The sequence below is a fragment of the Rhopilema esculentum genome, chromosome 4, assembly GCF_057945365.1.
Source record: "Rhopilema esculentum isolate cy_ngs chromosome 4, ASM5794536v1, whole genome shotgun sequence".
Classification (NCBI taxonomy): Eukaryota; Metazoa; Cnidaria; class Scyphozoa; order Rhizostomeae; family Rhizostomatidae; genus Rhopilema; species Rhopilema esculentum.
This window is the reverse complement of record NC_142818.1, coordinates 7830796-7847210: the sequence shown is the minus strand read 5'-3', so window position 1 is coordinate 7847210 and position 16415 is coordinate 7830796. Positions and strand designations below refer to the sequence as shown.

Sequence of the window (16415 nt, the reverse complement as noted above, 5' to 3'; positions counted from 1 at the left end):
GTTATTGCTTGGAGTCACTTTCATTAAAGTCAACGGATGGTTTCTTTCCACAACAAAAATATCATTACAAAGATCGGTTAATAAACAAATTGTTAGTAGAAATATATATATATATAAGTCTTGTAACAAGGTATGGTAAGCGGTCACAGTTGTACATATTATTTTTTGGCAATAACTGTTTTCGAAAGATTTTTTGGCAATAACATCCAGTTATGCTGGAATTCTTTATCTTCACGCAATACTGTTACCTGGCTTTAAGTACCTCCATGTCGAGAGTTTCTGCAACACATGCTATTGCTATCACCTTATATAGGAACGCCCAGGAGTGCAGAAAAAGGCATAGTTATAAAGACGATTCACTAACACCCGTTCTATAATCGCGCTGCAGCAAGCTCTTGTTCCTCTAATGAGGTGACACATGGAGATTCCAATCGTGCAAAAATTCTGCGAAACAAAGTATAGCCATGCTCACGAACTGCTGGTTGCAAAAACACATAAAGTATAGGATCACATAAGAGATTTAATGAGTACAAAATCGTACGTGTCTTGTCCAGTATCTTTGACTCGTTCCTATGGAAGAGTTTTACCATTGAAGGGATAATTTCGAAAAATAAAAAGGCAGTTATCAAGCCTGCAACAGTGTAAATGAATTTGTGATGGTCTTTGTCCTGACTATTGGACACGGTACTCTTCCTTTGGCGCTTCAGGTATAAAAAAATGGAGGCATATGTCGCGATAAATAGTGCCAAAAAACAAAAGTCGATCACTGACCAGACAAAACGGTCAACAAATACTCGCAGTGATATTTTGTTAACAATTAAAACAATCACGATGAACAAAATGGCGATGATGCAGGAGACCACCAAACATGCATAGATAAAATTAGTTCTGATGAACACTTTGTGCTTGATTGGAAAATTACAGCCTAAAAGGCGATCGAGTGTTATCAGGAAGATCATTGCATACCATACCAGGTAGATACCTGCTCGGAAAGACCAAGTAACATAGTTAATATCGCAACAGAAGCAGCCAGCAAACACAATGATTTCATTACAGAACCATAGAATGGCCAAAAGAATATCAACACAGCTCAGGCTCATCATAATTATCATTTGGTTGGTTTTTCGATTTTTAAGTGATTTCAACAAATAGATTCCAATGCTGTTGCCAATAACAACGAAAGCCAATATGATATTCGTAAAAATCATCAAGGAATTTGGCCATGTTCCTCCGTAATCCTCTTCTTCGCATAACGTCATGATGTCGATTGACTACGTAGGATCTAATAGATGTGTCATTACGTCACATGTTGATTTGTAATTACTCTTACCTTTAGAATGCAATTGATGATGTAAATTTACTTGCAAAGCAATAAAAGGTATCTGAAAATTCCACGGACGCTTCTTTAATAAGGCAGAGAATTATGGAGTTTTCTACATTATAGAGTTTTCACACGTTTTCCAAATAACTTGTCGCTCCACTCAAGGTAAAGTCACGGACTGCATTTAGCTATAATTTGCTAGAGTTCTGCTGCTAAGTGTGATTAACGATAGAATAAGTTTGTCATATTGACCATAGCACAAAACGCATATTGGTTAAATGATCTTTGGACTGCTTTAAAACCACAGTTACATTCGAACCCTAATCCAACGAGAAGTAAATGTGAAGCCGTGCTTGTCCAAAAGTCCTTGCTTTCTCAAATTTAGCTGACTTCAAATAACATACAATGAAACTGCTCAAGATATGCACCAAGCTTGGACTGCTTTAGCTTTCAATTATTAACAGATATACCACAACGCGTATTGGGGTTTCACAACCGACTGGTTATCACATTTAGAAACAAGATAAAACACTTGCGGACTCACGAGTTAAAGTAGCAGGTGTCTTGACTTATTTCCATGTATGTTGCTTGTTCAGACAGCCTTACTACCAATGTTTATATATCAAGATAGGCAACCTATAAATTACAATCGATAATAGCCCAAATTGGTCACTAAGACAACAGAGACTGTTTGATGTCCCATATTCTGGGTATGCTTTGCAGACAAGATTTAACCCTCCACTGTAAACAATGTCGTCATGCAGCAGCTTACTATTCTACTCTTCCTGATTGGCTAGACACGCCACCACCAACCACTTTGACGTTAAACAACGTGAACGCCAATTTGCCATGTTTCACGCCAATCACAGCTTCCATAGGGCTAACCCAACACCATTCCAATGGCTCGTTCAGATGGAAGTAGGACTACACATTGACACGTGCTCATTCATCCGTGACTAGATCGTCCACCTAGTCAAATTACATAACCCACAAAACATTTGCCCATTGTTTGAGTCACTTTCGAATTAGAAAATAATATTATCTAAGCCCACAAACAAAAGTCTGGATATTTTGGGGCAAACTGTTTGAAATTCCCAAGCATATAAAAATGAAAGCGGCTTGTTAACAGGTAAAACACATTGAAACTAACTGAGTTGTCAAATGTACGTGCATGTAACTCAATTACTAGCAATTCTAAACAGTCAGTCCGGCTTTTAAACTACAGATAATGAAATCTACCGAAGCAAACGTTCTCTCTGAAATTACCCAGAGATAATGAGCAAAAAATTAAGCAGAAAATTAATATCGATATATAGATAAGAAGTAACGCGAGAAGACGAATGGCGCGTTTGATTGATTTATAAATTCTTCGTTTTATACCAATCGATGGCTGCTATCCATACGAACAGCTGAAAAGACCAATAGAAAAATAATTCTTTCTGTCTACGCAAGTCGAGATCTTTCGTTTCAATGTAGACAGACTCCATGAGCTTTTAATGAAAAGACAGCCTTACGTCTTCAATAGACTCAAAATCATGATCTATACAGAAAATTTCCGCTTTGTAAACTTGCTTATCAGAAACTGAACTCAGCTCTGATTCGCTGAAGAAAACACCTTCGTACAGGCGGAACATTAAAAACAAAGTTTCCTTTGAAAAGTTATACGTTGATATCGTATTATTGTTTGTGTAGTTGAAAATGCAAAATTGCAGAAAAATATTTTCTTTATAAATTGATTTTCAAAGGTTTAAAGTCTCTGGGTCTACCTCTTATAAGCATTGACAAAAACGACAATTATACATTCAGAAAACAATTTTAAAACATATATTGTTTCATTATTCATGTTGCATAACTTAATGTCACTTAGTTTATTATCATATAACAAAAACCATCAGTATGTTTTTTGTGAGATTGGTGATGGAACGTCAACCAACGGCAATTTGAGATATGTATGACACTTTAAGGGCCAAAGATTTTCCTGCAGAGAAACTAGCAAAACAACGGCTTCTGAAAATCCATTACCTCAAAGAATTTCTTTTATTTCCTCATGTCGGGAACCAAATCTAATCTAAAAGCAAATCGTTATCTCTTGTGAAATAAAGTAGTTATGAGGCCAGTTCTCCTCTCCTTTGGACTCAAAGAATTTCAACAAATGTATTGGCCAGTAATGTTGGTTTCCTGAATACACTGTTCTGGTAACTTGGAGTTGATCAGAAGACTATGACAGACCAATATCTTCAAAAGTATTCAGAATCTTTTGGCTGCTATCAGAACCTTTAGTCACTTTTACTTGTTCCTTTGAGGATAGTTTTCAATATCAGTTTCTAATGAAACTTTTCAGCATTGCCTAAAAGAGCCTACCCTGGCGACAGAAAGTTACAATAACGGCCACGTGATTTGAAGGCTTGTTCGTCCCACGTGATTCGAACTCTGCCCAGCAGTAACCGGTTGACTGGTAGAATCATCGTATGAAAAGAGAATGCTAAAGGCAGCGTTGAAAGAAACTGACAAAAACTTCTGGAACAGACAAGTGTCGTTTTTGTGATGTACTTGGTATATAGGGCTTCTCTTACCATTAAGTGGTACCTTGTGATGCAGAAGGGGCATTCTTCATAATCAAAATCGAGAAAATCCAACATAAGCAGAATTTGTACACAAAAACACATTTCTATCAGAAAGAAACAATACTCTTTGTAAATCCATCAAAATAAGCGGCAATCTACGATTACTCAATTACCACAATATTTGTGTTATTATTTTCCTACAGGAAATAGTCTTGTAATTAAATGAATGTTTATGTAACGAGAATCAAGACAAATATGAAAATGAACTGGGTATTCAGAACAAAATAAAGGGGACAGGGGTGCACGAAAAGCTTCTGTATTGGAAGCAAAATAACAGTTAATATTTCTTAACAACATTATCAAGTAATTATAAAAGTATTGGCCAGCTTCTACGTAACAAAAAAGGGGCCTTGTAAAACTTCATAAAAGCAGTAAGAAGTTATATTCTCGCCATTAAGTGAGAACTTTACCCTGAAAGCAACGAAGATCAAAGATCGAAACATTCTGTTACTTATCTTGCTTCGCAACGACACTTCCTCAACTTTTTATAAAAGGCAAAAAAATGTTTTTAAAAATACTTGATAAAGCTACAACAGCATAAAATCTGAAAGTGCTACCTCAAGGGAAGGAAAAGTAGATCAAATAGCAAGGTTGAGTTTTTTTGTGTTGGATAAGACGAGTCAAATTACCTGATATTGCTTCAACACTTACAATTTCGCACAGTTTTTTATCTCTTGTCTTAAACAAATTTAATAATTTAGCCACAATATTTTTAAAAAGACATTAATTGGAAAGATCAAAAAAGGTTTTGGAAATTACATCTTGCCCGTCTGACATTCGTTGTCGTCTCTTTCTGACAAAAAATAAAAAAATTGTTCATATTTCAATAGCTATCAAGTTGTAATCATTCATCCCCAGATCCTGAGCTGCGCTTAACCTTTCGTTGTCTTGGTGATCTTCTTGGAGAGGATTTACCTTGCAAAAGAAAATTGGGTAAATTAACTTCGTCAAAAGGACAATTTATCAACAAATTATTGGCGAAATGCTAAGTCACACACAATATGAAATGAATGTTTATTAAAACTACCCATATCCTAAGATATTGCTGTCTATTATTGATGAAGAAAATTATTCTTCAAGATTTTCTCCCTGTTTTGCAGTTTTAAAACACTGCTCAAAGTCACCAAACCCCAGAAGGTACAAATCCAAACCAGAAAAGACATCAAAATAACACATTGGACCAGCAGTACCACAGAGGAATATTCAATCATTTTTTGTCACTGATGACTTACTGAAATCGGTGGTAGTTTCTTTTGGCAGCCAGTCATAGTCCACATCACCATGCTGAGTCCCAACCTCAACTGGGGACGATTTGGATTGTGTCTTCTTTCCCTGGAAGGTTCAGAAACGCAAAATCAATATCTGACGATCCTCAAATCTGATAGAATTTATATGCACAACAGTTGCAACAAAACAATACTGAAGAAGAGTTCAAAAACGTTCGCAAAAACATTTGCAAACAGCTATCTTCTTCAAATGCAAATCTTGAGAGATCTTCGAGTGCCATCTTTAATAGGGCTAAACAAGCCTAAAGAGTTAATCTAGACATACGCCCACCACTTCTGCAATATTTCTAGTTCCCAGCCATGCTGCCTTGCTAGTCTGAGGTTCCTGCCTTAGTAAACAATTTCAATCTACTATTCTCATTAAGGCTAGATTTTGCATTTTTATTGACCGCGACCAAGGTGTAACTCCGGTCCGATCACAGTAGTTGCTAGACATACAAAACTATTATTGTATTTATTTCTCATATTTTGTTTTAAAAAGTGGCCTGATGCATGGCATAACTTTAAAGACCATGAAGAATACGTCTTGATAGAATGCTTTTGCGGATTTGAAAATTTCATTGCAAATTTCTGGTCAGATTCCAGCATCAAGCCACAGTTAGGGCTCTGATAAATGCAATTAGGGCTCTGATAAAGAGCACCTACTGGAACAGACGGAACCAAATAGCAGAAAATTCAAAAGTAGCTTTAAAATATATCTTCAAAAATGTCATACCTTTGCCGATGAAAAAGCATAATTAACTCCAAAAATGACTAGAAGAGCAAGAGCAGCCAAGAACACATACAAGAAGAACCTGGAACGGAAATTACTGTGAATTTGAAATTTGAATACAACAGCACCTTCTGTAAAGCAAACTTATAACTTGCAAGAAAACATGCCAGATAATTGAAATAAAATTTTCTATTTTCTTCTCTCTAAAGCTCTTTACTTTTAAAAAAATGCATAGGTGGGGGCAAACCTTTATCTTTAAAGCATTTTTGATGGTTTAAATCTATGCTGCCCTTTACAACTGCTTCCAATAGTTGTTTTGTATAAAGACTGCACAATTCATTTTCAAAATAGTATTTTGTCTCATTAGAATAAAAAAGTTAAATTGTACGACACATTTTCCAGGCCAGATTACATTTCTCTACAATAAATAAAAAGTTTTTACAAGTACACTCACGTTTCCCCATCAAAACTTTCATCTAATTCTTGGAAAGTGATAGTTTCATTGAAGACAGCTCCTCCGTACTCAGTGCCAAGCTAAAAAGACGATGTTCAGCAATGAAACTCCAATGACCTCAGAAGATCAAACCAAAAAAGTTTGAATTTGGACAATATAAAATAAGGTGGAGGGTTTGTGTTACTTACATCATCTTTATATGTTGCCATTATGACTAGACCAAATGGACGTCCTCCGTAAGATTCATGGGGATGAAAGTTGTACTCGAAAGCAGCCTCGTGGTTTTGCTCAACCAGTCGGTTGTAGCGATATCCAGTGAAGTTTTGTACAGAGTAACTGTAATCTTGCGGGTATCTGAATGAGGCATCAATGGTCTCAAATGTAAAATCTCGAAGACCTCTGTTTGCAAAACCAATAAGGGCATTGATGGGTTTTCCAGCAGGGAGCTCTGCATAACAAGATGGAAATATTCGGCTGACACAACTGTGGTTATGAGTCTATTGGCAACTGCATAATTTACAATAAGATGTTACAAGACAGCTTCAATTATCACAATAGAAGCTATTGCTGTGTATCATGACATATAAGAACTCTTTACTTAGATGCAACAAATTTACGCCCTTTGTTCCTAAGCCCAGTTTAGAACTGTATATAGCAATATGTAGCAATTCTGAAGAAACAGGAAACAACATTAGCTCTAAAATCTGTTTTAAAAACTTCTTAGTCCATAAGAAAAGATTGATGGAAAAAACTTACGTTTATCAGGAAAACTTGGGAATAAGACAGAAAGTTCAACATCTGGATGAGATCTTAAGCCAGTTACTTCACTTTCATCTTCCGCACTTTCAGCCTATGACAGACAAGTAAAATTGGCATTATTTCAAGATAAAATTTGAATGTTAACCAATATATGTAGGAATGTAATAATCTAAAAAATTATGTGGTGAAAACAGAGATATATTGAGGAATGACCTTTTCAGTTTCTTCTGCAGGGGCTTCTGTGCCATCATCTTCAGTTTCAACCTAGAAGAAGGTGATATTTAATCAATTTTATTGAATTTAACTAAAGGAATTAGAACAGAACCATTCCATCATTGTTATAATAAATAAGTGAAATTTTATGTTGTGAACCTTAAGTAAATGGTTGTGAATATAAACTGACTATTTTCATTTCTTCTACTAACAAACAGTTCTCAAAAAAGCATCTTTGTTTACATTGCACAATCAATCATGCCTGTGTCCAGACATCACATACGCTAAAATTCCAAACTTGTTCACTTGTTCACTCAATTCAATCTTATAGGAGAAACAAACCAAACATATAACTGTTCATGCTCATTTGGTTGGATTTTTTTCTTTAATGCCTAGTTAAGATTCATTAATTGCAATTTCATCAAGATTCATTATTCACCTGCTGTAACATTTAGTTTTGGTTTACTCTGTCTCTTCTTTCAGTTGAGGATAATTCCAAATATAGTGCCTAAATCTCAGCAGAAAGCCCAAATGGCCCATTGAGCAAAGTTTTTGCTTTTGGGTGAAAATGTACTTCTCGATGAAGTATAAATCTCAGACATTATTCCTTTAGCCCTAACATTATGCCAAGCAAAGTTAAACATTATTCCCCTAGCCATGTAAAGTCTTTACAAAAATTTCCCCTTTCCCATCAATAACAAAAAAATTACAGGTCCAGCATGCAAAAAGTTATTCAAGTGAATGCATCGAGTTAAACAGTGATGTAAAAAGATAAAAAATAAACATATCAATGCTAAAAAATAAAATAAATGCAATGCATTATGATGAAAGGTTATCACACTATCATTCACATGAATAACTAAAAACACATGGACTATATGTGGCCTGCGTGCAGACCTGTTTATTTTCTTGTTTTAAGTTTTTCACAATTTCTTCAGGGAATTATCTATATATACTTCACAAACTGTCTTTGGTACAGTGGCTTCAAATTGGATGCTGATTATTTGTACACAAAAGTGGTTGCAAGGATGCCAACAGAATAATGATAACATGTCTTGCATGATCAAATTTATTCAATGGCTAAATGTAAAGGTAAAGGTTAGTCCCTTACTCAATATCTAACATTGATGAATGCACTGTTAGGGGCCCTTGGTCCTAGGGCACATATGTGGTAGGGTGGCATGCAAAAATATCCCCAAAGGCATAAGATGAAAAAGAAAAGTTATGATTTGTTCTTTAAAATCGTCGAAATACATTTCTTTAGATTTTAAGACAAATAGCTTTGAATATAGCAACATTCTCGCAAAATAAGTGGATACAAGAAGATTTGTGCCATTGCAGACATTATTTTTTCTTTATTTGTCAAGTCTGCATGAAGGCTAGGACAGATGGTCTATGTTAAAAGCCTTATGGATGTTGAGTAGTGTTGCAGGAATGGCTTACATACATGGGTATGGCCTATTTACCAGTCAAGAACCTTGTCTGAATGTTTATGGAAGAAGCATATGAACAATTCGTGTATGATGTGACATGTCATAAAAATGCTTGCAACTTTTTATGCAAATATAACTATTATCACTTTCATTATAATCATAACCAAATATTACATATATTTATATTTTGTCAATGACTGAAAATGGGAAAACATGAAAAAGGAGTTGTAAAATAGATGACTAAAAAAATTGGTATATTGGGCCAAGCATGGTGTGTGGAACTTTAACACACAAACATTATATGAAACTACTTGGACCAGTTATACCACAACATTTCAAAAGGGCATAAAAAACAGAAACACATTGCAATACATAAATACAACCATACTTGGTGCTATCAATCGTATTTCTGTTTTTATCAGTGCCATTTTAAAATAAAGCAGGCCTTGCACTAAGCAAAATGAAGGAGCTCCATAAAACAAGCTCCTAAGAAACTCAAGGCGCTTTATTTCACAATTCTGTGTAAAATTGCTGTTCTATGAAAACGAGTCAAATGGAATGATCCAAATGGAAACAATGCATTTAAAGTATAAATCATTGCAATTTTAAATTATCTAAATCTCAAAATCGAATTTTTGTTTGTATTTACGATGAAGGGAAAGTATATAACTCTTTTTATTCAAAAAAACATTTAATGTAGGAATGGTCTCATGAGGAACTGGATACAAAATCTAGTCATCAAAAGACTTGTGGTATATATAAATCTTATTAACCAAAATATTTTGGTGATTTGAGAAGATATTTTATGCCTTATCAACATTATATATTTTCAAACAATATTTTGCCTTGGTGAAATATATATCATTTAACATTTTCAGGCACCCATTAAACTGCTCTCCATGGTATTCATATTTAGGTGCACTTTCTGGGCAAGGCCTGATAGAGGCCATTCAACCACAACCAAAGATTACAATTATCCAGAAAATCTTATTCAGTAATTGGAAAAATGAACAAATGATAAAATATCCCAAAACCGATAGAATAAAACACGATGTGCCTATGATGCAAGATGGACATTTCAAATTTCATGTGATCGACTTTGAAACCCCCTTTCCAACATTTCTTACTCGGTGCTCATGTTTATCTTAACAATTTATAATTTGCTCCAAACCTTGGACTCAGTATCTTCATCAGTTGTTGCAGTGGCCTCTGGGTCACCAGTTTCTATCTCATCATCAGTTTGATCTTCCTGTGCTAATGCGCATCCTATATAAAAACATATTTCTTAATTTTGATCCCTATTTTTGGGTTACAGATGTGTGAAATACTTTGAGAAACCATGGATTCAGTTGGTTATTCCAAATACAATTCATAGAAGTTGCAGTATAATGGCATGCCAGTCAAGTAAAGGTTTTCAGAAAATATACAGCTTTCACATGATTCTAATACTGAAAATGGTGATCAAAATCTTCCTACAAGTATATACAAGCAAAAATACCAATCGGGAAAGCAGCAAGGCTATTTTATCAGAAAGGAGCAATTTTTCAACCATATGTCTTATGAATAATTGGAATGTCTTACATCAACAGAAATGAACACAGTTTTTGGCTGGAGGCACTTGGATACTATTGTGAGAGGTGAGACAATACAATCCTCCTTAAATAATTTTCATGGTAATGTTGCTATACTGTTTGCTTATATTCATACCAAAACATCAACGAGAAACAAGTTTCAACATTGAAAACAATAAGCATACAGGTTACAATTAAACAAAGGCAAGGACGACTTTTAAATATTATTTGTCTATGAAAAAGATACAAAGTATATATAAAGGTAAAGATATTAAAATAAAGAACTCCCTTGCTTTGCTAAATTGTTGAGAACACTGATAAGAAACAGATTGAGTGAATGAAAAGGTGAAAAATCAGTGTTGTTAGTCGTGTTACATTCTGACACGTAAGTCGACGAAAACGAGTTCTTCTTTAGTCTTAGATAAAAAATATTTAATAAAGATGAGTTAATCATGATAGAGTATTCAAATGTAGACCCTCGGGGAATTAAAGGGCTCATATCATATTTCTGCATCTCATAGTGACACGTGTAATAAGACTTAGGCCCATAAGAGTTCTTTGTTTACCTGTCTAGAAAAAAACCTGAAAGGGAGAAAAAATAACGCAGGAACTTACCATTGTTGAAAAGCACTACTGCTGGAAAAATAACTAAGGAGAGTACAAAAAGACTTGAAAATAATTTGAACATCTTGTTGGCTACTGTTCCAGAAAGATGCCAGTGATTCAGCTGGATATGCTACGTTGCTTTATGGCCTAAAGACACCTTTGTTGTTCATAAAACCGAAAAGAGGCAGAGAGGTAGCCCTGCGAGGCTCCTTCGCATTAACACAAATTTAGTGGAATTTACACATCCTCCAATATGAACTACTTGAGAGGTCAAAAGATGTATCACAGCAAACGGGGTACTTGATACAAATTTAAAATAATTAATTCTGTATTATTTTTGGCCCCTATATCCTATTTTTCCGGAGCACCTTTGAAAATCTAACAGAATCTCTGCATTTTTATGCAGATAGCATATTACCGATGGATTTAAGAAGAGTTTTAGAGTAGCAAAAAATCAAATGAGACCTAGGCCTATGTAATTGTCTTTCTCCCTCCATCTCGAGCATCTACAAATGCATACATACTAAAATGTACATTTCTGTATTATGTTTTTTGAAGATAGCGTTTTTGCCTCGCAAAGGTAATAGGGAATGAACCTAAAGTTGTCTTTCTTGTTGATTTTTATTTGACTTGTATATTTTTTGTGAAATTTTTGGAATAATTTCCTTGTAATTATTGTAAATTTAGCTGAAAAAATTAATGTATTAAGGTTAGAAATAGCCACTCTAGAAAATTCTATTTAGCTCTATTTAGGTTTCATAAGAGCTTTGGTTACCGGTATGATGGAAAAGAGCACCAAACAGCCCTTTTATTTCTAGATAATATAAGAAAAATAATTGAGACAATAAGGCATCAATTTTTTGTAAAAGTGAAGCAAATTCTGAGCCAAATGAATTTTAATTATGTGTGCTACAGGGCTCATGGCCTTTTCGTTTTCTAGCCTAACGATACTAGATCTGGAATAGCCATAGAACTTGGATAACTCTAACCAACGTCTATGTGAAGAAATAAAAAACCAATGCATAGCTTTAGCATGTGGAGAATGAAAAATGATGTGCGTTATTGTATTGGAATAACTGCTACATCAAACTTTAGTGCAAAATAAGCAAAATGTCTTTAAATTGTATGGCGATAATACGAAGCTTGTTCTCGGGTTAGTATCTCTTTAATGCCTACTTGAATTGAAAATGAAATGGAATGAAAATGTACTTATCTTGTCTAAACAAAACAAAAATTCCAGAATTTGGATAAGTAGCTGCGTCTTGAACAATGGACGTGGCTAAAATCACTAAAGTGAATTAACTGAAGTGTTTGTTTTTTATTTGCAAATATTGTATCACAACATTTTAGTCTTACAAGGAGGTCGTATCAGGCGATACATGCTACCCAGTGGCGTAGAAAGAGGGGACTCAGGGGGAGGGGGTGGCCAAAAACCTCCCTGTAAAGCCAAACAGATATTTTGTTGGAAAATGTCTGATCTTGTTGGAAATATAACATTATTTTCTATTTTTATCAAAGTGTTACATTTTGAGAGAACAGTCTTTAAAGGTTATTATAACTATTTTTCAGTTGTTCTGAATCAGATGGGCCACTTAAAAATGCCTTTTACAAAGAGAAAACCATAAATCTTCACTTAGTATGATTTATGACACATGACTTTGAGTAAATATTTAGACTTTATCTCCTGTTATATTTAGGTTCTAATGTTCGTTGTGTTATGTTTTGAATCTGTGTCACAACTTTTTTGAATTTGTGTCTTATGATCAATATGGTAATTTTTTAACAAGAAAGATATTTGGCAATCTGAATTCAAATTTGTGCGTTTCTTTGGTGCTAAATTTTTGGGAAAATTTTCCAGTAGAAGAAGATCAATGTCTGTCAGTTTTTGTCAAAAGCTTGAAGCCTTTTTCTTCAACGTGAACTATCAAATTTTATTCTGAAGCGAAATTTATTGTTCTGTCCCTCATGTAAATGATCAATTACATTTAAAGTCACCTTACAAAAAGGTGTGCTCTCTCCTCGATTAGCTCTTCTACTGAGAGAGCTTTAAGAAACTCCCCTGCAAACAACATCTCACATTATAATATGTATTTTATGTTATGTGTGAATATTGTATGTGATTAGTTGTAATGTAGTGTAGTAAGATATTGTATGTAGAAAATTTTTAAAATATAAAAAACTGAACTGAACTGATCTGAACTGAACTGTGTTCAAATGCATTAAAAATTAAAAATGTTTGTTAGATTTTTGTCGGAAAATCTCAGTTTTAAACCCCTCCTATGAAATTTCCTATCTACGCCAATTTACGAAATTTCCTATGATGCTACCAGTTGTTTGCCCTAACCCTGGTAGGCCCCTTTGACCCAACATATATTGTTTTTTTTCAAACGTTATGCTCATGTTTGGGTCCCTCTAAGGTTTTGCTTCACAAATGAAAATCAACGACAAAAGACGAAAAGTGGTGGGTTGGCTGTTTTCCCTGGGTGCCCAAGTCGATTTTGCATCCTATATATATACCGTGGTAATATAAAAACACTAGTCTTTAGAAGAGAAAATAATTTTCGCAACTTGAATTCAAAATTTCATGAATAAGTAAGATAGTAGGCCCCTCGTGGAAAATGTATAGGTACGCGCCTATGCTTTCAGTGCATTAATACAAAATTGCTACCGTTCTTTACTTGTTATCAACCTTGACTAGTTATCCTAATGCCAATTTTGGGGGTATTTAGCAAACAAAATCAACTTTTAAATAGGAGTCTCGACAAGAAGAACAAATTTAATTTTATAATCAAAGGCGTGTTCTCATAGAGCAATGGGTAAAAAAGATCTGGAACGAGGTTCCGTCGTTCTTTCAGAACAAGGCGCATATTTTCTCGGCCTTTCAGGGAACACAGGGATCAAACGTAAGAATTTTGTCAGTTCTCTAACTGATACAGAAAGTCGTAGACCAAAAACAATTCATTACAAAATATTACCGTACCAAAAAGACCATGCTTATAAAAGTCAAGACACTAACTGGTAAAGAGGTAAGTCTTCAAACACGTAATGAAAAACTGATTTAACTAAAATGAATTCCATGATACGATTGTCAAGTTCATGCACACAGAAGAGATGTGGCCTACACAATAACGTTGGCTACATTATTATGTTAGATCATTGTATTTATTAATAGAGGACTGAGCAACGTAGGGGTTTTATGACAGACCTACGTGCTTTGTTAATCCGCTATACCTTCGTCTCCTTACCTGGCATTTTACGTCTTTTGCAGATAGAAATAGACATAGAGCCAAATGACAAGGTGGGTATTCTACATTTGCTTTAAAATTTTTTTACCCGGATATGATGATTAAAAAATGAGATGAAATGACCTCTCTTGCTGTACCTATTTCTTACCCTAGATTTAGCTTTCGCCTGAGAATCTATGCAAGGGTGTGGGGCACAGAAACAGAAAACATAAATTCAATGGGAAAATACTGGATGAAATAAGCACATGCATCAAAAAATGTTTTAAACCTTGCTTGAAATAGGTGACTGTTGTCTAAAACGACCAAAACAAGATAACACTGTCACAATGTGTATATGATTTTTTGAATCTTAATGCAAGTAGAAAAAGTTAGTATGCAGAAGCAAAGCAGATTGATTGCAAACTTTTCAGAGAAGAGTGATTTGAAGGAGAATTGCTGATCTGCCATGAATGAAGAGATGAAGCAAAAAGAGGTCCTGGAAGAATGTTGGTACCTTCTTACTCTTTGTTAATGAGAACCAGTTAGTTTTTTATATGAATTGAAGCTTATTGTAAAAGTATAAGCAACCAAATATTTGTACCTTTCTTCATTGATGATTTATTAATTGATTTAGTTTTTATCAATTTAGGTAGAAAGAATAAAAGAAAGGGTTGAGGAAAAGGAAGGCATCCCACCTGCACAGCAAAGGTCTGCAATACACTTTTTGTTATTTTTGTCTCCAGCTGGGTTTTTTTTAAAAGATCCCTGTTGCAAATATTCTTTAACAGTTTTTTCTCATTAAGTACCATATATTGTTTGCAAGTATATAGGAAAAAAAGCAGCAGACATGATGAGATAATTCTACCGGACCATTCAATACTAGCCTTTAATGATCAAAGTACAGGTGACTCTCAGAGATGCCTGTAGCCCCTTCACACACAAAGCCTAGCATGAAAATATTTTGGAAGTAGAAGAGGATTTTATACATTTAATAAATATTTGGTTACTTTTAAATGACAATTTCAAAATAATAATAGTGTAAAGGGAAAATACCATTTCAAGTAAGTTTAGCACAAGACTGTAATCTTGGAAGCCAGGTCTCTCAGTAAAGATTTTAGCTGGTGTGGGCTGATTGCACAACTTGAAGCAGATTTTTCATGTAGGCCCACAATTCATAATATGCTTTTTATCTTAAATTTATTCACTGAAATGATATCTTTTTTTGAGCCTGTTTCACCATCAAATATTTGCTCTGGTACAATGACATATAATTGAAAACTATGTCTAAAGCATAGTCAACAATTACCAATTTGAAAAGCAAATAAGAAAAGATTTGATGAATGGTTTGTTGAAAACATGTGGACTAAAGCAATATTTTTTTGTTAATCAGCATGTTTGTTTTTTTGTAGACTAATATTCAGTGGAAAACAAATGTAAGTTTTTGAAAGCAGAACTTGTTCTAAAACAAATATAAAATGATATTAGATACAATTTGTACCTGTCTGATTTCTGAAAACCTCTATTTTTATAAAATCAAAGTATTAATTTTCCCTTATTTGTTAAAATTGTTCTTGTCAACTTTTAATTGATATTGTCATCCAAAGATTTGAAGAATCATAGAACAAACTATTCAGAATTCAGATATTTTCTTTTTGACATGACGTTTTGCATAGGTGTTTATCTATTTCTCCAAGAAAAGCACTAATTTGAATAGCCAAATAATATTTTGGATTTTTTACAGTTTAAAGCTTCAGTAAAGGGTTGAAATTGATGAGTATGTTTGACTTACAGGCTTTTTGGAAGATAACCCTCAAGTTTTTTACCTTTTAGGAACGATGAAAAGACAGCTCAAGACTATAAAGTTACTGGAGGATCTGTTCTACATTTAGTATTAGCTCTTAGAGGTGGATACTGAGAAAAGTAATAACTTCATATTCAACTATTGTTGCCAGTAAAATTGGTAGCAAATGGAAATGTTTGTTATAGAGAAACAGAGAAGAAGCCTAACAATGATACCTTGTAAAAACTTAAAGTGAATTCCAGTGAGGAAGAGCATGTAGCTTCAGCTTTGTTATATTTACAAGAAACTTTTGTCCAATGTAAATAGCTTCAAGATGAAGTAATGTGTTTATGTCAACCTGTAATTATTGATCAAAAGTTGCTTCTTGTTAAGTTGCTTCCTGTTACTTTGATTTAACAAAGATACTTCCTC

The 16415-nt window shown here is 34.2% G+C and overlaps 2 protein-coding genes across 2 annotated transcripts; one reads left to right on the top strand and one right to left on the bottom strand.

The window, feature by feature from the left end:
• Positions 1-3986: 3986 nt before the first annotated feature.
• LOC135691213 (translocon-associated protein subunit alpha) lies at positions 3987-11154 on the bottom strand. The gene is made up of 9 exons (XM_065209014.2): positions 10989-11154; positions 9974-10068; positions 7370-7420; positions 7154-7247; positions 6586-6845; positions 6398-6477; positions 5947-6025; positions 5178-5277; positions 3987-4860 (listed from the first exon to the last, which is right to left on the bottom strand). Exons 1-9 carry the CDS (start codon positions 11059-11061, stop codon positions 4790-4792), a joined length of 903 nt encoding a protein of 300 aa, XP_065065086.1. The 5' UTR covers positions 11062-11154; the 3' UTR covers positions 3987-4789.
• A 2698-nt stretch (positions 11155-13852) lies between these two features.
• Positions 13853-16408, top strand: LOC148960364 (ubiquitin-like protein NEDD8). Its single transcript, XM_089115910.1, has 5 exons — positions 13853-14005; positions 14248-14277; positions 14853-14911; positions 15613-15636; positions 16034-16408. Exons 1-5 carry the CDS (start codon positions 13970-13972, stop codon positions 16116-16118), a joined length of 234 nt encoding a protein of 77 aa, XP_088972036.1. The 5' UTR covers positions 13853-13969; the 3' UTR covers positions 16119-16408.
• Positions 16409-16415: the final 7 nt, after the last annotated feature.

Excerpts from the sequence above, each read along its gene's own strand:
- LOC135691213 (XM_065209014.2), bottom strand. The coding sequence starts at position 11,061 with ATGTTCAAATTATTTTCAAGTCTTTTTGTACTCTCCTTAGTTATTTTT. Across the intron at positions 10,069-10,988 it reads AGTAGTGCTTTTCAACAATG|GATGCGCATTAGCACAGGAA; the intron begins GTAAGTTCCTGC and ends GTTTTTATATAG. Across the intron at positions 6,026-6,397 it reads GAAAGTTTTGATGGGGAAAC|GTTCTTCTTGTATGTGTTCT; the intron begins GTGAGTGTACTT and ends TTTCCGTTCCAG.
- LOC148960364 (XM_089115910.1), top strand. The coding sequence starts at position 13,970 with ATGCTTATAAAAGTCAAGACACTAACTGGTAAAGAG. Across the intron at positions 14,006-14,247 it reads AGACACTAACTGGTAAAGAG|ATAGAAATAGACATAGAGCC; the intron begins GTAAGTCTTCAA and ends CGTCTTTTGCAG. Across the intron at positions 15,637-16,033 it reads ATATTCAGTGGAAAACAAAT|GAACGATGAAAAGACAGCTC; the intron begins GTAAGTTTTTGA and ends TTTACCTTTTAG.